We start from the raw sequence: 25,546 nt of genomic DNA, 5'->3' as shown, positions 1-25,546 counted from the left end.
CTGACTTATTTCACTTAGCATGACACTCTCGCGGTCCATCCACTTTCCTACAAATGGCCATATGTCATTCCCTCTCATTGCCATGTAGTACTCCATTGTACCACATCTTCTTGATCCACTCATCAGGTGATGGGCATTTAGGCTTTTTCCATGTTTTGGCTATTGTTGACATTGCTGCTATGAACATTGGGGTACATGTGCTCCTATGCATCAGCACTTCTGTATCCCTTGGGTAGGTAAATCCCTAGCAGTGCTATTGCTGGGTCATAAGGGAGTTCTATCGATAGTTTTTTGAGGAACCTCCACACTGTTTTCCAGAGCGGCTGCACCAGTTTACATTCCCACCAACAGTGTAGGAGGGTGCCCATCTCTCCACACCCTCGCCAGCATCTATAGTCTCTTGATGTTTTTTTTTTAAGTTTGTTTATTTTTGAGAGGGGGGGGAGGGACAGAGAAAAGGGGACAGAGCATTTGAAGTGGGCTCTGCACTGACAGCAGAGACCTTGATTCAGGGCTTGAACTCACAAACCCTGAGATCATGACCTGAGACGAAGTCAGTCAGAGGTTAAACCAAATGAGCTACCCAGGCACCCCAATTTATACTGTTCTTATTTTAGCTTACTCTGGGGGTTAAGCTTCCCAATCAGAAGCCTAACAATAGTTTCTATATCTCCTTTTAGTGGTTCTCCCTATGGCCTTCATAAGGACAATGTCTTACATGTTATTGTCAACATTTATAACACCTAGTGTTCAAAAAAACTTTGTGCACAGAAACATTTATTGGAATCAGTATTGGTATTACCAATCAGTAAATTGGTAAACATTTATTGGAATCAATATTTCCATCTGAAGGATATTTGAAGGACACAGCAGTAGATTAACCAGTGGAGCACAAGACTCTGATAAACAAATGACTGATATCTTTAAATAGTGTAAAGATTGTCATAAATAAGAAAACTCAAGTTGACTGCTCTTGAGTGGTCTCAGAACTAGCACCAGTAAGTAGAAGTTATTGGAAAATATATTTCATTTCATTTAAGGAAGACATTTCTAAAAGAGTTATTCAATTGAATTGGCTGCCTTTTGAGGTAATAGACTGCCCACTGGGAAAAGGCTCAACCCAGGACTGGACAGCTATGTGTTTGAAATGTTGTTAAGGTCACTCAGGCTTTGAATGTCAAGGAAAGCTGGCTAGATTTATGCTTTCCTTCCATATTTAGCTGTCATTCAAAAACGGCAAAATATATGTGTGTCTTCCATCAGCATCCATGTTATATGTACTCTAGCTCTAAGATAAACTTTTTGTGAGGACAAAAATGCTTCTGACCATTAGAATGGAGACGATTTGATTAGGCCAGGCAACTACCAATAATTAGTTCCTCTTCTTTCACCCTCGGCCCCAGGATATGGGGGCACTCTAATTGGTTCAAGGTTGTCTTAATTGCCCACTGATTCCTACTCAGTGGATAATCTATTCACACCTTTTCTAAAAGACCAAGATCTGCATAGGCTGTATGCACACTGTTAATGAATTAGCACTATTTATGGCCCCCGGATGGCACAGCTCTTGAGAATATCCTAAAAACTAGTTTAGAGCTGCTATTTGATAATTTAGTAATTGGAGTCCAACAGCTGCAGGTTTGAGTATCAGACCCGCCACCTTTTAGCTATATGACCATACACATTTTATTTCACTTCTGTCAGCCTCAGCTTCATTATTTGCAAAATAGAGATAGAAACAGACTTTCCTACTCAGAGCTGCTTTGCAGAGTAAATGAGGTCATGCAATATGAACAGCTTGGCACAGTGCTTGGCACAAAGTAAATGCTTAGTAATACTGCTACTGTAAATGACTACTATTTTCTAATCACAATCTTGGCTAGATTCTAAAGCACTGTGCCCTTCTTTATTGCAGATATTGATGAATGTGCCTTAAGAACCCATACCTGTTGGAATGATTCTGCCTGCATCAACCTGGCAGGGGGCTTTGACTGCCTCTGTCCCTCTGGGCCCTCCTGCTCTGGTGACTGCCCTCATGAAGGAGGACTAAAGCACAATGGACAGGTGTGGACCTTGAAAGAAGACAGGTGTTCCGTCTGTTCCTGCAAGGTAAGGCTAATGCAGTGCGCCAGGAGTTGTAACTCTTCTTTTCCTCCCTTCACTCTTCTCTTCTGCCCTACCTCTTCCAGGTGTTGACTTGTGGGTCTCCTGTAGTTTCTGAAAAGGCTTCTCTTGCTGTAATCCATGCTACAGCTAATGATGATGCTGAGTGGCAGGCAAACCTGTTTTGAATTGATCATAGCGTTAGTGAGAAGTGAGGTGTGCGGTTGAGAGGAGACTGCAGAGCCCGGGGGGCGGGGGGAGTGGGGTAGAGAAGCCAATGTTAGTGCTCCCCCTGAGAGCCTGCAGTGCCTTTCAGGTTGGTTGGGTGAGAGCTGTAATGAGCCCTCATCCCACATTTACACAGTGTGCTGACTGAAACTACTCTTTGCCTGAAACGATCACCTGCATGAACTTGCTCATTTTTGTGGTGACATCATCCAGAAAAGCAAGGCATACAGGCTTGCTTCCAGCAGTCAGAGACAGGTGGACCTCTGTTCTGAATGAATGGTAAGGATAGTATGAGGCCTTCTGATAAGTGAAGTCTTCTTTCCGTTCTCATTGCTGGGCTGACTATTCCTTACACTAAGTTGTTTGGAAGTGAGTTTAATGCTTATGAACATAAAAATCTGTCATCCCCCGGTTTTGCTTTATGCTTTGCAAAATGGGCCTATTAAAATGTTTGATTTCCTTGTGCTTTATTTCTTCTTTGGTTGATCTTGCTTATTCATTTCTGTTTGATACTGCTTTACTGTAGCTCTTGCATTGTATGTTTATGTCTGTGGCTGGGACTTTTTAATCTTGGGCTTTATGGGCATGAGAACCATGAGAAATGACTTGTTTAGTAGCCTCTTCAGGACCTGCTTTTGTGATAAATTCGAAGTGCTCCCCTCCCTGGGAACAGAGTTGAAATGAACCTTGAAAAGTCATTCACTTCAATGACCTGCCTTCAAGTCTGCCATACCTCCAAAGGACCTGGGAGCACCTATTTAGGAGAGTGGCATTATCAAGTGCTTAAATCATGACTCTGTCATGCTCATTTTTTTACCTTCTACATACATCTAGTTCCACACATCCAAACAGTGACCCCATTTACTGAGTACCTACTATGTTCCAAGTGCCCTATATTTTAAAAACAACATCACACTTAATTCTTTTTCTTTTTAATGTTCTATTTATTTTTGAGAGCAAGATAGAGATAGCGTGAGCAGGGGAGGGTCAGAGAGAGAGGGAGACACAGAATCCGAAGACAGGCTCCAGGCTCTGAGCTGTCGGCACAGAGCCTGACGCGGGGCTCAAACCCACTAACCATGAGATCTTGACCTGAGCCGAAACTGGACACTCGACCGACTGAGCCACCCAGGTGCCTCCACACTTAATTCTTATAGCACAACTTTGAAAGATAAAGTTTCTGAGTTTTAGGGCAAGTAGTGTACCCTAAATATTACAAGATATAAATATTTAAGCTTGGACTTGAATTCTAGCTTGCCCCAAATTTCTTAGTTTTCTTATTTGGCCAAAAGTCCTATAACTCTCCACAGATATCTGTTGATGTATTTAAAACTGATTAAATCAGCAATCTAACCTGACTGAGCACAAACTCTAACTTTTGTACCATATTAGTGATTATGTGGGGCAGAACCTCAAAGGACAAAGTTTTTAACAAAAGAAAAAGCTTGTTCTGATTTAAAATAGTTGAGAAAGGTATATAGAAAAGGTGGGCGATTAGGTCTTCATTCAGCCAGCAAAACAAGAAGGAATTCCCTTATTAATCCTTTTCTAGAAAATATTGTTTCCCCAAACTTTAGAGGATGATCACAACCTGACCCAAAATCCCTTTTAGGCTCTGTAGAGACCCAGTCCCTGGAATCAACAAGAGATTTTTGCTGAGTCTTGACTAGTGTATGAAACCAAAATCTCTTTTTCAGTTTTTGTTTTATTTAGGCCCATGGGAGGGACCTTAGCAATCAGTAAAACTTCCCAAAGTTTCATTAATTAATTGTGCTAATAATCCAAGCAGTATACGTTGATTTATTCTGCTTTGATTCTTTAAAACCTTGCCAAAGTCAGAGGATTAGACTGAAATTTCACAAAACATGAACAATACTTGTAACCTTATGTTGTTAATATAATGCACCTCCACCACCAGCCTACCACCTTATATAAGAATAAAGTACAAGGAAGGTTTCCTTACCTAAATCTTTTTTTTTGTTGTTTTCCAATTGCATTTATTACTCATTAATATCATAGCTTCCAAGAGCTTGTGGAAGGAGAGGACGGCTTGGAGTTAGGAGATAAATTAAAGGGGTGCTTGAGTGGCTCAAGTGGGTTAAGCGTCCATTCAACTCTTGGTTTTGTCTCAGTTTGTGAGATCGAGCTCTGCATTGGGTTTTGTGTTAACAGCACGGAGTCTGGTTAAGATTCTCTCTCTCTCTCTGCATCCAGTCAACCCTTGTGTGCTCTCTCTCTCTCAAAATAAATAAAACTTTTAAAAAAGAAGCTAAGTTTTTTTTAAAAAGTTCTAAAAATTTTATTAAAAAAAGAAGCTAAATTAAAAACCCTAAATCAAATTCTGTAGGTTATTCTCAAAAAAATGAACTTGTGACTCTGTTTTTTTCTGTTATCTACATCTAGAAGTATTTTATTCTAATTTAATAAGAAGTAGCTCCAGCTCTTAATCATCTGAATGGACTAAATTGCATCATCTTCACGGCTAAATAGTAAAGTCAAGATTGAGATATAAATACTGGCTTTTTAACTACACTGGTGTTTTCAAATTCAAATAAAACCAAATCACATAATAGCAAAATTATGCAAGCCAGCAAAGGGTCAAGGTTTATTGTCAAAAGAAGCAGAGTCAAGCAGTCTGTAGATTCAGTGCAATCCCTAGTATTTTTCAGAAAACTATAACAAATAAGCCTAAAATTTGTATGAAACCACAAAAGACCCCAAATAGCCAAAGCAAACTTGAGAAAGAACAACAAAGCTGGAGGTTATCACAATCCCAGATTTCAGATATACCGTAGAGCTATATTGATCAAAACAGTGTGGTACTGGCACAAAAATAGACATAGTTCAATGGAACAGAATAAAGGGACCAGATATGTATCCACATTTATATGGTCAGTTGACCTACAACAAAGGCAGCAAGAATATATAATGGTGAAAAGACAGTCTTTTCAATAAATGATGTTGAGAAAATCGGACAGCTACAAAAGAATAAAACTGGATCACTTTCCTACACTTCCACACAAAAATAACTTGAAATGGATTCAAGAACTAAATATGAGACCTGAAGCCATAAAACTCCTAAAAGTACATATAGGCAGTAATTTCTTTGCCATCAGCCTTAGCAGTATTTTTCTAGACATGTCTCCTCATGCTGAAGGAAACAAAAGCAAAAATAAACTATTGGGACTGTAACAAAATAAAGGGCTTTGGTGCACAGCAAAGGAAACCAGTAATAAAATGAAAAGGTCTACTGAATGGAAGAAGATATTGCGAATACTATATCTGATAAAGAGCTGATATCCAAAATATATAAAGAACTGATACTAATCATCAAAAATTTGATTAAAAATGCACGAATACCTGCATAGACATTTTTCCAAAGAAGAGCTACAGATGGCCAATAGGCACAGGAAAAGATGCTCAGCATCATTAATCATTGGGGAAATGGCAAACCAAAACCACAATGAGATATCACCTCATACCATCAGAATGGCCAGTATCAAAAAGACAAATAACAAATGTTAGCAAGGATATGAAGGAAAGGAAACCCTTAGGTACTCTTGGTGGGAATGTAAATTAGTGCAACCACTGTGGAAAACAGTATGGAAATTAATCAAAAATTTAAAATAGAAATATCCTATAATCCAGTAATTCTACTGGATAATTGCCCAAAGAAAATGAAAACACTAATTTGGAAATATATATGCACTTCTGTGATTATTGCCACATTATGTACAATAGCCAAGATATGGAAGTAACCCAAGTGTCCATTGATAGATGAATGGGTAAAGAAGATCTAGTATACATATGCATGTATGAAACATTGGAATATTACCCAACCATAAAAAAGAATGACATCTGGCCATTTACATCTCCATGGGTGGACCTGGAGAGTATTATGCTAAGACAGAGAAAGATAAATACCATATGACCTAACTCACATGGGATCTAGAGACCCAAATAAACAAACAAACAAACATACTCATAATAAAGAAAACAAACTGATGATTGCTAGAGGAGAGAGGGTTGGGCAGATGGATGAAATTACAGATAAGGATTAAGAGGTGTAAACTACTTATAAAAAATAACATAGAAATCAAAAGTACAACATAGGGAATATAGTCAATAATAATATTATATAGTGACAGATGATGACTATACTTATTGTGGTGAGACCATTGAGTAATGTATAGAATTGTCAAATCAGTATGTTGTACACCTGAAACTAATATAATAGTGTATGTCAACTATACTTCAATTAGAAATTTACAAAACAATGCTCAGGTGATCAGGAAAAAGAGTGAAAGTATTATGAAATTCTCAGGCAGGTTCAGATAGAGCCACCTTCATTCAATGATGACGAGAACGAAGAAGAGAAAACATGGGAGTTAGTTGTAGATATTACAAAACTGGGAATGTGGAGTACAGATTAAGAATACATATCAGAACAAAATTAGATAATACAATTGAAGAAACATTTAGATAAAACTTCTTTAGACCCTCGAAGAAATTAAAGCAAGAATTCAGATAATATAGGCAAAAAGGCAAGAACATTTAACAAGAAAGAGAAGGAAAGTGGCTCTGGGAGAATGAATTGAGGGGGAATCTATGCACTATGAAGCCTACCTCAGAAGCTTCCTGGAATCAAACTGGTACTGCTGCCACAGAGCTCAGGGTGAAAAAACATTAAGTGTGAAAGGGAAAGCTGGAGAAGAAATATTATTACATGACAGATATGGAAGCTGACAGTAATGATTTAACACATAGTGGGTTTTCCTGAAAAGAGCACAACAAATATAACAAAACCAATTTTATAGATAAAAGAGAAGGATGACTTAGTTGTACACCAAAAGGATGCTCTTACTATAACAGGACCAATCAGTATAAAGCCATCAGGAACAGTAGTAGTGTCCTAAGCATCAGGGCAGCATAAAGTCAATGTATCATGGGAAATTTCAGGTTGGCTTCAGACTTGCCTCCAAAACTCAAGATGCTGAAAGACTGTGGAAAAATTATTTGCGGGCTATGGTAGGAAAATCCTTTGAGCTAGGCAGTCACAAATACTTCTTACACTGTAGGCTTTAGTTAATGGAATACATATTAAAAAGAAGAATAAAAAAAACTATGACTATGAAGAGAAAAAACTATACAAGGAAGACGTCAGAAGCTACTCAGTCTCATACACAGCCAGGGTTGTCATATCATAAAGAGATTAAGAACTGCTTTATGATGCTTCAAAATTGTCCTTGAGATGGAGATTATAAATGAAATGTGTCCTGGCATGCTAAAAGTGAAAATGGTGCATTTTCCCTAGAAACTTTTAGCCACTAATAAAATTCTTTTATCATCATATTTTGACCCAGTGGTTATATTATCCAAGGGCAATAAGCCTCTTTAGATAGTATTCAAAATAAATACTCTGCTATATGACTCCTATATTATACTTGGAGGATGAAATATCATATCCCTCATTTAAACATAGAAGAAAGTTGAATTTAAATAAATACAAAGCCAGAAATCAACCTCACATACTCTTATTCCTGGGTTCTCTTCTCTTCCATTAAACTCCTTGTAATATTAAATTTCAAGGCATTCCACCAGGAATGAAAAGACCTGGGTTCTATTCCAGGCATTGCTAGTAATCAGCTTTGTGACCTTGAGCAAATTACTTAGCATCAGAGCCTTTTTCCTCAGCTGTACAATGAGAAAGTTGGTTAGATGATATCAGAAGTTCTTCCTGTCTCTAAAATTCTGTAAGTCTAGAAACTGCAAGTGACATTTATGCCTCTTTCACCCTTTCTAAAATTTTCTAGTTTGTGCATTAATATCATTATTGATATGGACCTTAAAAATCCTTTCCAGGTTTTTTTTGTTTCTTGCTAGCAGCTGGTATTTCTACATTCACTTTACAGTAAGCATTATGTATACATTTCTTTGCATATTATACACTGAAATAGAATTAGCATGTCATTATGCAGAAATTATTCTTTAAATTTCTCTACAAAGAGTGATAATTTGGGTCAATTTCATATTTGAAAGTTTAAATATTTAAATGGCTTAAAAGTAACCTGGATTTCACAATAAATGGCATTTTCCCACAAGGTTTTCCAGCTATTCTAACACCTACTTTAAAATGTCAGGCACTTTAAGATGTCTGAATAGGACTATAGAGCTGAGTAAACCAGAGTCTTTTGAATTCATTAATTTTATGTGCATAACAGAAATCTTCCTTAAAGTTTTCTTTTCTTAAGCTTTTTCTAACAGTTTATTACCAAGTTGGTTTCCATGTAACACTCAGTGCTCTTCCCCACAAGTGCCCCCTCCACGACAATCATACGCCTTCCCCTTCCCCTCCTGAGCCCTCACTTTGTTAGCAGCATTCAAAAGTCTCTCATGATTTGCCTCCCTCCCTCTCTCCAACTCTTTCCCCCCCTCCCCCCTTCCCATGGTCCACTATTAGGTTTTTCTTGCTAGACCTATGAATGAAAACATATGGTATCTGTCCTTCTCTGCCTGACTTATTTCACTTAGCATGACACCCTCGAGGTCTATCCATTTTGCTACAAATGGCCAGATTTCATTCTTTCTCATTGCCATGTAGTATTCCATTGTATATATAAACCACATCCTCTTGATCCATTCATCAGTTGATGGACATTTAGGCTCTTTCCATGATTTGGCTATCGTTGAAAGTGCCGCTATGAACATTGGGGTACATGTGCCCCTGTGCTTCAGGACTTCTGTATCCTTTGGGTAAATCCCTAGCAGTGCTATTGCTGGGTCATAAGGGAGTTATACTGATAGTTTTTTGAGGAACCTCCACACTGTTTTCCAGAACGGCTGCACCAGTTTACATTCCCACCAACAGTGTAGGAGGGTGCCCATCTCTCCACACCCTCACCAGCACCTATAGTCTCTTGATTTGTTCATTTTAGCCACTCTGACCAGCATGAGGTGGTATTTCACTGTGGTTTTGATTTGTATTTCCCTGTTGATGAGTGATGCTGAGCATCGTTTCACGTGCCTGTTGGCCATCTGGATGTCCTCTTTGGAGAAGTGTCCGTTCAGGTCTTCTGCCCATTTCTCCACTGAATTTTTTGTTTTTCAGGTATGGAGTTTAGTGAGTTACTTGTAGATTTTGGATACAAGTCCTTTATCTAATATGCCATTTGCCACTATCTTTTCCCATTCTGTTGGTTGCCTATTAGGTTTTTTTTATTATTTCCTTTGCATTGCAGAAGCTTTTTATCTTGATGAGGTCCTAACACTTCATTTTTGTTCTTGATTCCCTTGCCTTTGGGGATGTGTCTAGGAGGAAATTGCTGAGATTGAGGTCAAGAAGGCTATTTCCTACTTTCTCCTCTAAGATTTTGATGGTTTCCTGTCTCACATTCAGGTCCTTTATCCATTTTGAGTTTATTTTTATGAATGGTGTAAGAAAGTAGTCTAGTTTCATTCTTCTACATGTTGCTGTCCAGCTCTCCCAACACCACCTGTTGAAGAGGCAGTCTTTTTTCCATTGGATACTCTTTCCTGCTTTGTCAAAGATTAATTGTCCATACACTGTGGGTCCAGTTCTGGGCTCTCTATTCTATTTCAATGGCCCATGTGTCTGTTTTTGTGCCAGTACCATACTGTGTTGATGATGACAGATTTGTAGTAGAGGCTAAAGACTGGGATTGTGATGCCTCCCATTTTGGTATTTTCAATATTACTTTGCCTATCTGGGGTTTTGTGTGTGTGTGTGTGTGTGTGTGTGTGTGTGTGTGGTTCCATATGAATTTTAAGATAGTTTGTTCTAGCTTTGAAAAGAATGCTGGTGCAACTTTGATGGGGATTGTATTGAATGTGTAGATTGCTTTGGGTAGTAATGACATTTTAACAATGTTTATTCTTCTGATCCAAGAGCATGGAATGTTTTTTCCATTCCTTTGTGTCTTCTTCAATTTCCTCCATAAGCCTTCTATAGTTTTCAGCATACAGGTCTTTTATGTCTTTGGTTAGGTTTATTCCTAGGTATTGATTTTTCATGCAATTGTGAATGGGATCCATTTCTTGATTTCTCTTTCTGTTGCTTCATTTTTGGTGTATAAGAATGCAACCGATATCTGTTCACTGATTTTATAGCCTGTGACTTTGCTGAATTCATGGATCAGTTCTAGAAGGCTTCTGGTGGAGTAGATCAGGTTTTCCAATTAGAGTATCATGTCATCTGCCAAAAGGGAAAGTTTGACTTCTTCTTTGCCAATTTTGATGCCTTTTATTTCATTTTGTTGTCTGATTGCTGATGCTAGGACTTCCAGCACTATGTTAAACAACAATGGTGAGAGTGGACATCCCTGTTGTGTCCCTGATTTCAGACGGAAAGCTCTCAGTTTTTCCCCATTGAGTATAACATTAGCTGTGGACTTTTCATAAATGGCTTTTATGTTTAAGTAAGTTCCTTCTATCCCGACTTTCTTGAGGGTTTTTATTAAGAAGGGATGTTATATTTTGTCAAATGATTTTTCTGCATCTATCGACAGGATCATATGGTTTTGTTCTTTTCTTTTGTTAATGTGATGGATCACATTGATGGATTTGTGAATATTGAACCAGCCCTGTAACCCAGGAATGAATCCCACTTGATCATGATGGATAATTCTTTTTATATGTTGTTGAATTCGATTTGCTAGTATCTTGTTGAATATTTTTGGATCTGTATTCATTAAGGATATTGGCCTGTAGTTCTCTTTTTTTTGTTGGGTCTCTGTCTGGCTTAGGAATCAAAGTGATATGTGCTTCGTAGAATGGGTCTAGAAGTCTTCCTTCCATTTCTATTTTTTGGATTGACTTGAGAAGGATTGGTGTTAACTCTGGTTTAAAAGTCTGGTAGAATTCCCCTGGGAATCCATCAGGCTCTGAGCTTTTATTCGTTGGGAGATTTTTGATAACTGATTCGATTTCTTCACTGGTTATGGGTCTGTTGAGATTTTCTCTCTCTTCCTGTTTGAATTTTGGTAGTGCATGTGCTTTTAGGATTTGTCCATTTCTTCTAGATTTTCCAGTTTGTTGGCATATAATTTTTCATAGTAATCTCTGATGATTGCTTGTATTTCTGAGGGATCAGTTGCAATAGATCCATTTTCCTTCATGATTTTGTCTATTTGTATGTTCTCTCTCTTCTTTCTGAGGAGTCTAGCTATAGATTTATCAATTTTGTTTATTTTTTTCAAAAAACAAACTCTTGGTTTCATTGATCTGCTCGACTGTTTTTTTTTTTTTTTGGATTCTATATTGTTTATTTCTGCCCTTATCTTTATTATTTCTCTTCTTCTGTTGGGTTTGGGGTGCTCTTGCTGCTCCCTTTCTAGTTTCCTTAGGTGCTCTGTTAGATTTTGAATCGGCGCTTTTTTTAGTTTGGTGAAATAGTCCTGGATTATAATAAAGTTTCCTCTTAGGACTGCCTTTGCTGCATCCCAGAGAGTTTGGATTGTTGGATTTTCGTTTTCATTTGTTTCCATATATTTTTTAATTTCCTCTCTAATTGCCTGGATCGCCCAATCATTCTTCAGTAGGGTAATTTTTAACCTCCACATTTTTGGGTGTTTTCCAGACTTTTTCCTGTCGTTAATTTCAAGTCTCAGAGCATCACGATCTGAAAGTGTGCATGGTATTTATGGAGGACTGTTTTATGGCCCAGTATGTGACCAGTCTTGGAGAATGGGCCATGCGCACTCAAGAAGAAAGTGAATTCCCTCGTTTCAGGATGCAGAGTTCTAAATATATCTATCAATTCCATCTGTTCCAGTGTGCCATTCAGGCCCATTGTTTCCTTAAGTGATATTTTGTCTGGTTGGCCTATCCATTGTTGTAAGTGGATTATTAATATCCCTTGCAATTAGCACATTCTTATCAATAAGACTGCTTCTGTTTGTGGTTAGTTGTTTTATGTATTTGGGTGCACCCAAATTGCCGCATAGATGTTTATAATTGTTAGCTATTCCTGATGTAGAGACCCTGTAGTCATTATATAATGTCCTTCTTCATCTTTTCTTCCTGCCTAAAGTCCAGTTTGTCCAATATAAGCATGGCTACTCCAGCTTTCTTTTGGCGTCCCATCACATGGTAGATATTTCTCCATCCCCTTACTTTCGATCTGAAGGTGTCTTTAGGTCTCAAGTGAGTCTCTTGTAGACAGCAAATAGATGGATTTTGGGTTTTGATCCATTCTGCTACCCTGTGTCATTTGACAGGAGCATTCAGTCCATTTATATTCAGTGTTATTACTGAAAAATGTGGGTTTAGATTCATTGTGTTCTCTGTAGGGTTCATGTTTGTATTGATGTCTTTGGTGTTTTATATTCTTTGCAACTTTTCCCTCATAGAGTCCCTCTTAGGATTTCTTGTAGGGCTGGTTTGGTGGTGAATTCTCTCAACTTTTGTTTATTTGGGAAAACCTTTATTTCTCCTTCTATTTTGATTGTCAGACTCGCCAGATAAAGAATTCTTGGTTGCATATTTTTTTCTGTTCATCACATTGAAGATTTCCTGCCATTCTTTCTGGCCTGTGAAGTTTCAGTAGATAGGTCTGTAACCAGTCTGACTGGTTTCCCTTTGTATGTTAGGGCCCTTTTATCCCTAGCTGCTTTCAGAATTCTTTCTTTATATTTATATTTTGCCAGTTTCACTATGATATGTCGTGCTAAACATCAGTCCAAATTATGTCTTAGGAGAGTTCGATATGCCTCTTGAATTTCAATGTCTTTCTCTTTCCCCAGATTGGAGAAATTTTTGTGTATAATTCGATCCAGCACCCCTTCCGGACCTCTTTCTCTTCCTTCCTCTTTAGGAACTCCCATGATATGGATACTATTCCGTGGGATTGTATCACTCAGGTCCCTAATTCTCCTTTCATGTTCCTGTATCAATTTCTCTTTTTCTCGGCTTCCTCTTTTGCTATAACTGTGTCTTCTAATTCACTTATTCTCCTCTGCTTCTTCAATCCGTGCAGTGACAGCCTCCATTTTATTATTCACCTCATTCATAGCCTTTCTTTTTTACTTGTCACAGCTATTTTGAAGGTTCTTATTCTTTGTATCAATATCTTCTCTGACAGCTTCTATGCTGTTTTCAACCCAGCGATTAATTTTATGACAACGGTTCTAAATTCTTGTTCAGTTATGTTGCTTGTGTCTGTTTTGAGCAGATCTGTAGCTGTGATTTCTTCCTGGAATTTCTTTAGAGGAGAGTTCTTTCGCTTCATCATTTTGGCTAGTTTTCCATCTCTTACCAGTTTTAAAAGTTTGTTCTGCACTGTGTGCCTATTAGTATTTCTCTATTAAAGGAGGCTCTTTGTCCAGGGTCTGTTGTTTCAGGAGATGTTCTTTTAACAATGTCTCTCGGTTTCTCTTGTTGTGCCTCTAATTAATTTATTTCCCTACTCAGCTATATTTGGGACTTTCCACTATGTGTGGTTTGGCTTATTTGTTGAGGTAGCCCTGAAAAGGAAAACAGACAGACAAACACAGAGGGAACACAAGCACACAAACGCACAGACAAAACAAGTAAAGTAGCAAACTAAAAGGGGAAAGAAAAAAAGGAACAGGAAAGAAAAGAGAGGACTGGAAAGGAAAAAAAGAAGGCAGGAGAACAGTGACTGCCAGAAATAAAGGACAGTCTGAGAGCATAAAACCTGCACAGGGGGGAAATAAGGATGAGATAAAGGAAAAAATATCTGGATGGTAAGAGTTGATCTAAGCCCAGCAGTGCATAAATGTTGGTCTTTCCCAGACTCCAGGGGGAAATGGAGAAAAGAAGAAAATAAAAAAAAAAAGAAAAGAAAAGAGAAAACAAGGGGAAAAATTAAAAAGTAAGAATATTAAGAAAAGAAAAAAACAAAAGTAATAAGCAAAAACACAGCATCTCTCCAGCGCAGATGGGTGTGGCTTGGTGTAGGCAGTTCAGGTTTCAGGGGCTGCTCTCTGTGGCCCAGCCTTAGTGGATGTTGGGAGAAGAATGGCGGCGCCCCTAAGCCCTCCTCATGCGTTGCCAGACACTCTCTTGGCTCTAACCTCCTTGTGCCATAGGCGGGTCTAATTGTTTCAGTTTTCTAAGTTCTGCCAGGTTTCTAAGTCCTAACCCACACACTCTGATGCTGCCACCAGTTAAAATCTCCAGCAGGCAGGCGGCTTTCTGGCTGGGATTGAGTAGGGGGATTGTGAAGTCAGTTTTTCCTCTGGCTCCACCTGAAGTCGGCAAGCTGCTGGGCCCAAGGGAGAACAAGCCCACTGAGAAGTCTTTCTCTCCTGGCGCCCAGTGGCTCTGAGTCCTGGGTGCGGTCTCCCCTCTCCAGAGATAGATATGAAATACAGCATGAAAATTATAACTTTAAACTATTTTAAGTATATTTATTTTGAGGGAGAGAGAGCAGGAAAGGGGCAGAGAGAGGGAAAGAAAGGATCTCAAGCACAGAGCACAATGTGGGGCTTAAACTCACAACCATGAGATCATGATCTGAGCCGAAATCAAGGGGCAAATGTTTAACCAACTGAGCCACCCAAGCACCCTGAAAATTATTATTATGAATTAACATTATATTATTAATATATTAATATAAATATTCAGCAAAAAGGATTGATAAATACTAGAAAGAATGTTAGACTTGGGAGTGAAATCTTTCAAAGTCTTTCCCTAGTTTTTGTCTCTCTATACAAAAAAAATTAATATTAATTTATATTTGAGAGAGAGAATATGAGTGAGTGGGGGAGGGGCAGAAAGAGATGGAGACAGAATCTGAAGCAGGCTCCAAGCTCTGAGCTGTCAGCATAGAGCCCAACGTGGGGCTCCAACTCACAAACTGAGATCATGACCTGAGCTGAAGTTGGACGCTTAACGAACTGAGCCACACAGGCACCCCTGGCTCTATATATAGTGTATGGTCAGGCTTACCATGACAAGAAGCAGATGGAGAACCTGCAGTTAATAATTAGGACATCCATGAAAAAGGGTGTTTAAATAGGTACTATTGAGTGATAATACATAGTATAGCCCAACATAATTTCTCCTGTAACTTAGCCACATATTAACTGAAGTTCTGATAAGATTTAGAAAAGTCTTAATATGATTTATAAAGGACACATCTGGTGGGGAAAAGATGGTAGGGGGAACAATGTGATTGGATAGTTCTGTATAGATACATTTGGCCAATCTCTTCCTCTGCCCCAGGATATTCCTTCTGTCATAAGGATGGAGATAGAAATGAGGTAACATTTCTTTTGTGTCTGGTACTTGTAAGTATCTGCTCATACTTTGGAAAAAACCTCATGAAGTAAATGTAATTATTAGTTTGCAATAGAAACAAGAAACTCAAGTTTCACATAAGTGGTGGCAGTAGAACTGAAACCGGAATATCCGTGACAAAATTCCCAGATTTCTAGTTAGATAAATGGGTTCCCAGCCCTACTGTTCGGCATGGGTGTGGTTCTGTGAACTCTGCAAGATTCTTTGTTTCTGCTTCATATTTTTTTCAGTAAGACTGGGTTAATAGCTACAGACACATTTTCTATGAGAGGGAATTAAGATAAAGATACATATGAGGCACCTGGGTGGCTCAGTCGATTAAGCCTCCGACTTTGGCTCAGGTCAGATCTCACGGTCATGGGTTCGAGCCCTGCATCAGGCTCTGTGCTGACAGCTAGCTCAGAGCCTGGAGCCTGCTTCCGGGTCTGTGTTTCCTTCTCTCTCTGCCCCTCCCTCTCTCATGCTCTGTCTCTCTTTGTATCAAAATAAATAAAACATTTTTTAAAAAGTTAAAAAAAAATACATTTGAAGTACCTAGTTCATAGCCTTGCAGGGAGCTGTCTCTCCATGGGGAATCACTCATCAAAAAAGACTCAAAGTTCTTTTAAAAGCCACTTTATGGGGTACCTGAGTGGCTCAGTCTGTTAAGCGTCCAAATTCGGCTCAAGTCCTGATCTCACAGTTAGTAGGTTCAAGCCCCACATCGGGCTCAGTGCTGACAGCTCAGAGCCTGGAGCCTGCTTCTGATCCCATCTATCCCTCTTTCTCTGCCCCTCCCCCACATACATTCTGTCTGTCTCTCTCACTCAAAAATAAGCATTAAATTAAAAAACCAAATAAATAAAAGCCACTTTTCCCCTTGAGAGGCAGTACACCAGGTTAGCTACTAGTGTTTCGTGCCAATTGAAAAAGAGGTCTTGAGACATGTCCACAACTTAATGGAGGTCAACAATAAAGCCAAGCCAGCACAAATGGATTTGGGTTTTTGTTTAGATGCCATGTGATAGTGATTTAATGCATCATTAGACCACTTAGTTGATTAGGCCCAGAAAGATTGCTGAATTGCTTGGAACCCATGTTCTCCTAGCATTAACCAGACCACAGAGTGAAAAATGGTGCTCTCTTTAGGCCTGACCCCTAAATCTTAGTTATAGCCCAGTTTCTTTTCACAGATACCCATCTGTGGCTCTTCCATTCATAAATTTGTCCAGAGCCTTAGGAAGACATCTTTATTTTCTACCTGTGTCACACTGGAAGATAGAGAGGTCTCAGGTTTTTAGCTTCTATGAAACTGCAGCATTTTAGTATGAGTGGTTATATTTATATTGTTGATTATGGGGATGAATAGGCAAATGGGTACAAAGTCACCTGACATGCCCCTGTAGAGTCATGAACGATATGTTATAGAGACATGGAAAAGTGATTATTCTATTCTAGGAGGATACAGGAAGGAATAAGGAAAGATGTCACAGAGGAAGTGACCTTTGAGTGAGGTCTTCAAGGATGAGAAATTTAGCCAAGTAGAGATGTGGGGAAAGTAAATCCCAAGCAAAGGGAACAGCAAGAACAAATATGCAGAAACATTGCATGTGTTAAGGACAATGTGAAGGAAGTGGTGAGCTTAGAATATCAGGAAAAAAGAAGAGTATGGGAGGCGGATAACTGAAAATCAGCCTGGAGAGAAAGGTTAGGGACAGAGCCAGACAATGGAATTCAGAGTTTATTCTGTGGGCAGCGTAGTATCATGAGTGACTTTGTGTTTAGGATCAGCATGGCCCAACCAAAGTCTGATCGACAGCACAGTAGAAGGACTGAGGAGATTCAAACCAATTGGAGAGGCACCACCTAGGCTGAATTGAAGGTTCAGGAGAGTGAAGATGAGCACCTGAAAAAGGGTTAGAGAGGAAGATCACATGAAAGATAACACAGAAATTAAGTCATGGGTCCTGATGGATGATAACATCAGACATTCAGCCTCTATGGCCACGTGTGCCCACATTCTGTGGACAGAAAAGTAGCTCCAGAGTGGCATGTTTGGGACTTAGCTGCCCCATTTTCCGGGGTCAAAAGCGTTCAGGTGCCACTGACCAGAGAAACAACCAGGGTTGCAAGTTAGCCTTGTGCACACTCGATAAATGTCAGATACTACGTTTATTCCTACCCCTTCCCCTACTACTGCTACCAGCAACTGGAAAACCCAGTGGAAAAAAGAGAATAAGCTATGAGGGCCAGATTTCATATCTGTGCTCCCTGCAGCATTGTTTTGTTCATTTTCTTAGTTGAAGAGTGAATAGCATTCATCCTTTAACTAAATGTAGTACTAAAGACTTGAGCAATACCAGGCCTTGAATTTTTCTGGGAATTCTAGAGATGGACAGGGAAATGGAGACCATAAATAACCACTTGCCCTCCACATCATCATAAAGTCAAGGCCAAATTGCGGTGGCAACACAGAAGGAGAGTGAAGTAGAGAGGACTTTTGTCATGAGATTGTCTGGAATGCTGACCGCTTGACCTGGCCTCATATAAGCCTTTGCTCAGAAACAGAGGAAACCCATGTTAGGGAAACCTAAGGGGTTTATGTGTTTCCTTCAGAAAAGGAAAACGCCCTATCTCCAAAGAACCCACAATAAAATAACCCTGCCATTCTTTGTGTGGCACTCTTTGACAGAGTGAAGAACAGGGATGAATCACCTGGGGCCAGGGTAGAGGTTAGCTTTCTGAAATCCTGCAGTTTACTCATAAAAATGCTTTGCTTTGCTCTTTGAACCTAACCAGCGACACTGTCAATACCTTCCTCTTTCAGGTGTTCCTGATGGAAGGAGTTGGTTGTGCAGGTTCCTTTTCTTTGAAATATGAACAAATTGGCAAGTTTAGTCCTACCCTCAAAACTCTAGGGGTCCTGTCGAGGAACAGGGTCTTCTTTTCTGTTCTTCTCACTTCATACACTGACTCTGTAGTTGCAAACCCTGCCTCTTCATTGCTAAACCGTCCAGGATATTCCGTGCTAATTCCCCAATAGACTGGGCTACTTTGTTTCTCCACCAGAGGTCTCAAACTCTCCCTTGCACTAGAATCCTCTGAAGGGTTTGTGAAACTTTGATCACTGACTCTATTCCCTAGACTTTCTCGTTCAGTGTGTCTGAACACATGGGCACAACAATTTACATTTCTAAGTAGTTCCTAGGAGATTCTACTGCTGCTTGTCAGAGGCCCACACTTTGAGAACCATTGCCCCAAGAATCCTTCTGATTTGAGTTGTGTGAAGTCCTTTCATCCTACCCTTCAGCCTCCTCATGATCCAGGGAAGCAGCATATTGGAAAATCATTGCCATGAATGTCTAGAATGAGGTCCTGTTTTGGCATTAATTTGCTTTATGGAAGTAGTGCTTCCCTTCTCTGGACCTGATTTCCTCTTCATTAAAATGAGGCATTTAGATTGAATGACTGTTAAGAGTTGTGTTAAAGAGGTGCTAATTAGAGATGGCTAATGGACTGGTAGTGTGGTGTAACCTGAAGCCAAATTAATATTTTGTAAAGAAGACTGCATTATCACAACACGAAAATTTGTATCTGAAAAGGGTAATAGATGGGTCTAGAGTACCAGTCCTAATTTTAGTCTTTATATCAGAGATCAAAAAACATTTTCTTTGAAGGGCCAGGTGGGCTGTGCATAACTGTAAGGTCTGTGTCACATACTGAATTCTACCATTAGACTATGAAAACAGCCAAAGGCAATATGTAAATGGACAAGGGAAGGTGTGTTTTAATAAAACTTTATTTGCATAAACAGGTGACTGGCCAAATTTAGACTAAGTGTCAGTTTGCCAATTTACATAAATAATCTTACCTAAGTTAACTTTCTTTTTTTAAAGTGTTTATTTTGTGAGAGAGAGAGAGCATGAGCATATGTGTGTGAGTTGGGGAGGGGCAGTGAGAGAAAGGGAGAGAGAGAATCCCAAACAGGCTCCACACTGTCAGCACAGAGCCCAATGTTGGACTTGATCTCATGAACTGTGAGATCATCACCTGAGCTGAAATCAAGTCAGACACTTAACCAATTGAGCCACCCAAGTGAGGCACCCCAAGACCTCCACTTTCTCGATTTAAAAGTTTAAAAACTGTGGTAAAAAAGTGATATTATGTGATCTGGAGTCAAAAAACTAATGTGTTGACTATTCAGTAAAAAAAATGTGTATTTTATAGTATAAAACCTATAATTTTTCCTAGCATAATAAGTTCATTTTTTATTTGATAGGAAAGTGTTTGTCTCTACTTCTTAAAAATCAGCAGCAATTTGAATATTGTAATAGTCATTGTTTATAGCTGAAATTCATTATAAAACTACATGAAAGCATTTAGCTTCCATACCAGAAGGGTAGAAAAATACATCTATAGCATTTACATGGGGCTTATTCTGACCACTCCAGCTAGGAATGAGGTTAGGCTCTGGGAATGACCCCAGAGATCTACCATGAGAAAGATTACTCACCAACTGTGAGTTCAATTTTCTTGCCAAGTTTAGATTCTAGTGTGGTTGTGTTCGGTTAGCTGAGGTTTTGTAAGAGCATTCTTATTGAATTAATGGAGCCACCTGTGACATTTTCATTATTAAAAATGATTTTCTTGACAGTTACTCTGTAATTCAAAAGGCAAAATGAACATAGCCATTGTTCTAAAATATGTCAGAACCTAAAAGGGGCCTATTTGGCATTTTCACATAATTGATGAGATATGAAATTGCTTTATTTTGCACTAACCCTGGAGGATATCCACTTATTCTTATTCATTCTTTTAATCCCCACATGAGGAGAGAAACCTGACATTCTGATTGGGACTTATTGCCTGTGGTACAATAGCCTCTTTTAAAACAATCTGTCCTTGTTTAATGTGGTTTGTGGATAGCACTTGTGGGTTACAGAAGCCTGGTCCTTCTATACTTGGGAGAGTAATACTTGAGCTCAGTAGCTGACCTGATCAAATGGTTTTATATGGTAGCTACCATTATTATTATTATTATTATTATTATTATTATTATTATTATTATTAGCTTCTGCTGGTTAAAATACATCACTAGGGAGTCATTCTGGGCAATAGTTATACTAGCAAAATATGTAAGTGAGTTAAAATAAGGACCTATTGTTGGTGGAGTCCTAGAATCTGGACAGTCCTTTGTCTAGGCTAATTATAATCTCTGACTTAACTCATCTGCTTAACTTGAGTGTGTGTGTATATAATCTATCATCCCTTGATACATAGAAAATTGTGGTTTCTTTTCATTTATGCAGTAATGGAGAAAATACACATACCTTGAGGAAAAGCATTGTTCAACCTGTTATTTTATTATAGACATAGCCAATCTATCTCCTTTCCATTCTCCATAAAAAATGTAAAGCATTTAAAGATTTCCACTTCAGCTGACAGTAAACTTGTCTCCTGGAGCCCTGTCCTACTCAACGTGGTTACCTATGAAATAGATGAAGACCCTGAGGGCAGGTCCATCAAGTTTACAAATGTCACTAAGCTGTGAAGGAGGACAAACTATGGTGGATGACAGAAATGGCATTTAGAAAACATTGTGACAGCCAGGAGAGATGAAATGAGTCTAACAAGGTAAAATACAATAAGGATAAATTTCAGGTTTTATACTTGGTGCCCCCAAACAACTAACTGCACAAGATGGGGATAGGGCTTAATGAGGTTTTAGTCTTCATTAAGTTCAATGTAAATCAACACCAGGACATAACCATAGAAATCAGGGAAGTAAATACTGAAACTGGCTACTTTAAATAAAGTACAGTGCTTAAAACACGATGACCGTGAGTCCCAATTCACTGTGCTGGTCAGCGTATTACTGAAGAATTATATTTAGTTCTTCTACTCTGCCACCTCATTTGAGAAATGCAGTGTAAATTGTACTCCACAGAATTATCAAGACTAAATGTGCAGGGATATCTGAGTGGCTCATCGTTAAGTGTCCAACTTCAGTTCAGGTCATGATCTCATGGTTCATGGGTTTGAGCCCCAAATCGGGCTCTCTACTGTTAGCATGGAGCCTGCTTCAGATCCTTTTTCTGTTGTCTCTCTATCTCTCTGGAAAATAAACATTAAAAAAACCTTAAAAGACTAAATGTGCTAATGAATATGAAAGATAGCACAATGCATGACACAAAATGTTAAAATTATGGTAAATTATTCTTATATTGGAAATACTTAAACTGTTGAAGAAGACAATAACAGTTAAAGGATTCAAAACTAGTGGGACTAGTCAAAAATTTAGAGATATTTAATCCAGAGATGAGATGATTCAGTGGAAACATAAATGCTTTCTTCTATAAATGGGCAAGTCAAAAGTATGGCAGAAGTGATTGGGAGTTATGTGATTAGCAACAGTATGAACAAAGATCAATGGACAGAGGCAACAAGAAGTCCAGTTTTTAACATTCAGATATGAACACAGATATATACCCTGAATGCCTTCCATAGTGGTGGCTTCCTTGAGACTGGAGAGCTTTGAGCATAGACTTGATGACTTGAATATGGTTGTTCTAGAGAAGGTTCGAGTGTAGGTCCAGGAGGCTTGGTTATGTGTCCTTTAAGGTACCACTGGCCCTGAGATTCCTTGGTTTTTAAATATTCAGGAAAGCAGTCATAACCATAACTGGTGGCCCACATTTTCCTTACATTTTCAGCATCTTCGTTGTCTCAGGTGAGACGTTACTGTAAGCAAGAGGTGTGTAATGGGAGCATGCTGTAGATGTACAATCTTTTCTTATTTATTTATTTTTGAGAGAGAGTGAGCACAAGCAAGGGAGGGTTAGAAAGAGAGTGAGAGAGACAGAATCCAAAGCAGGCTCTAGGCTATGAGCTGTCAGCACAGAGTCTGACACAGGGCTCGAACCCACTAACTGTAAGATCATGACCCGAGCCAAAGTCAGAGGCTGAACAGACTGAGCTACCGAGGTACTCAGGCAAATGTTGTTTCTTAATGTTTGAGTGCTGTTGAACTTCAAGTCTTTACAAATGTTAAGGGCCATTACTCCAGAAATTCGACTGTGCCTATCTATTATTTGGGCAACTGGAGTGGAAGGGACACCTAATAAAGCCCCTTGTAATAAACAGCCTAGGCCTGTCTTGTAAAAGAAAACTTGTTTTGAAACTGGAAGCCCTGATGATGTTTCTTTGAGATCTTTAACTCCATACTGGATAAATAATTTAGCATCTCTGGGTCTCAATTAATTCTTCTGTAAAAGGGGTAAGGACAGACTTCCTTTCAGAGTTGAGACAGAGATAATATTAGATGAATGCATTTGAATACATTCGGTGGCATCATTGTGAACTGGGAAAAAATACAATAGCATAATATTCTGACTAAATGAGTTCTTGAACATATATGCATTTTTAACTGCTTAGTTTAATGGTAATTTTACCTACTTTTGTTTTTTTGTGAATAGTTTATTTACTTATTTATTTAAAACTTATTGTCAAGTTGGTTTCCATATAACATCCAGTGCTCTTCCTCACAAGTGCCATCCTCCATGACCATCACACTCCTTCCCCTTTCCCTCCTCCCTCTTTAGCCCTCAGTTTTTCAGTATTCAAGAGTCCCTCAAGATTTGCCTCCCTCCCTTTTTCTAACTCTTTTCTCCCCCTTCCCTCCCCATGGTCCTCTGTTAGATTTCTCCTCTTAGAACTATGAGTGAAAACATATGGTATCTGTCCTCTGCCTTATTTTGCTTAGTATGAAACCCTCAAAGTCCAGCCACGTTGCTATGAATGGCCAGATTTCATTTTCTCATTGCCATGTAGTATTCCATTGTAAACTACATCTTCTAGATCCATTCATCAGCTGATGGACACTTAGGCTCTTTCTGTGATTTGACTATTGTTGAAAGTGCCGCTATGAACATTGGGGTACATGTGCGCCTATACATCACCACTTCTGTATCTCTTGGGCAATTCCCAAGCAGTGCTATTGCTGCGTCATAGGGGAGTTCCATCAATAGTTTTTTAAAGAACTTACATACTGTTTTCCAGAGCAGTTGCACCAGTTTACATTCCCACCAACAGTGTAGGAGGGTGCCCATTTCACCACATCCTCACCAGCATCTATAGTCTCTTGATTTGTTCATTTTAGCCCCTCTGACCAATGTGAGGTGGTATCTCAGTGTGGTTTTGATTTGTGTTTCCCTGATGATGAGTGATGTTGAGCATTGTTTCATGTGCCTGTTGGCCATCTGGATGTCCTCTTTGGAGAAGTGTCTGTTCATGTCTTCTGCCCATTTCTTCACTGGATTATTTTTCGGGTGTGGAGTTTGGTGATGGAGTTTGGAGTTTCCTTGTAGATTTTGAATATTGGCCCTTTATCTGATAAGTCATTTGCAACTATCTTTTCCCATTCTGTTGATTGCCTATTAGTTTTCTTGATTGTTTCCTTTGCAGTGAAGAAGCTTTTTATCTTGATGAGGTCCCAAGAGTTCAGTTTTGCTTTCATTTCCCTTGCCTTTGGGGATGTGTTGAGGAGGAAATTGCTGTGGTTGAGGTCAAGAAGTCTGTTTCTTACTTTCTCCTCAAGGGTTTTGATGGTTTCCTGTCTTGCATTCAGGACCTTCAGCCATTTTGAGTTTATTTTTGCAAATGATTTAAGAAAGAAGTTTCATTCTTCTGCATGTTGCTGTCCAGCTCTCCCAGCACCACCACTACTCTTTCCTACTTTGTCAAGGATTAATTGGCCATACATTTGTGGGCCCAGTTCTGGGTTCTCTATTCTATTCCATTGGTCTATGTGTCTGTTTTTGTGCCAATACCATACTGTCTTGATGATGACAGCTTTGTAGTAGAGGCTAAAGTCTGGCATTGTGACGCCTCCCATTTTGGTTTTCATCTTCAATATTACTTTGGCTATTCAGGATCTTTTGTGGTTCCATACGAATTTTAGGATAGTTTGCTCTAGCTTTGAGAAGAATGTTGGTGCCATTTTGATTGGGATTGCATTGAATGTGTAAATTGCTTTTTGGGTAATAATGACATTTTTACAATGTTTATTCTTCTGACCCAAGAGCATGGAATGTTTTTCTATTTCTTTGTGTCATCTTCAATTTTTTTAAGTTTTCTATAGTTTTCATCGTATAGATCTTTTACATCTTTGGATAGGTTTATTCCTAGGTATTTTATGGTTTTTCATGCCCTTGTGAATAGGATCAGTTTCTTGATTTCTCGTTCTGTTGCTTCATTATTGGTGTATAAAAATACAACTGATTTCTGTACATTGATTTTGTAACCTGTGACTGCTGAATTCATGGATCAGTTCTAGAAGGCTTCTGGTGGAGTTGATCGAGTTTTCCATGTAGAGTGTCATGTCATCTGTGAAAAGTGAAAGTTTGACTTCTTCTTTGCCAATTCTGATGCCTTTTATTTCCTTTTGTTGTCTGATTGCTGATGCTAGAACTTCCAGCTCTATGTTTTCTTTTGTTTTTTTCGATAATTTTATTTTTTTAATATAACACAATTTATTTTTTTCAACATATGCAATTATTTTCTATCATTTACAATACAGTAGTCACAATGACACTCCAAACAGAAAAGCAAAGTAAAAAATCAAAACCCCAACTTCTATTTCATGTAACTAGACTTATACAGAAATTAGAAGGTTATGTAACAACTAGTTAATCACCCAATTTTACAGCTATCTGAAGTGGCGATCGATATATAGCAGCTTATCTATGATACATTCAAGATACATGATACAATTTATTACTTGCCCATAAGCTACAACACAGCCTGCTTAATACCTTTCCTTAAATTCCACCTCTTATACTTGAGGTCCATGCAAAAAAGTAGCTACCTTTTATATACGAAATGGATGATTAAGTCATTGGTGTTGTAAAAGCAACTTCATTTAAACATAACCACCCCCACCACAAAAAAAAAAAAA

The 25,546-nt window shown here is 38.7% G+C and overlaps 1 protein-coding gene across 3 annotated transcripts in view; it reads left to right on the top strand.

Moving 5' to 3' along the window:
* The window catches only part of NELL1 (neural EGFL like 1), an 890,650-nt gene that overhangs the window by 853,263 nt on the left and 11,841 nt on the right, over window positions 1–25,546 (top strand). For all 3 annotated transcript variants that reach the window (XM_029914487.1, XM_029914488.1, XM_029914486.1), the window contains one exon: window positions 1,916–2,109. In XM_029914487.1, the coding sequence (XP_029770347.1) occupies window positions 1,916–2,109 (194 nt within the window). The remainder of the gene's footprint in view (window positions 1–1,915; window positions 2,110–25,546) is intronic.

This window comes from Suricata suricatta, chromosome 11 (genome assembly GCF_006229205.1).
Source record: "Suricata suricatta isolate VVHF042 chromosome 11, meerkat_22Aug2017_6uvM2_HiC, whole genome shotgun sequence".
NCBI lineage: Eukaryota > Metazoa > Chordata > Mammalia > Carnivora > Herpestidae > Suricata > Suricata suricatta.
Note: the sequence above shows the minus strand (reverse complement) of the source record. Positions and strands in the feature narration are given on the sequence as shown.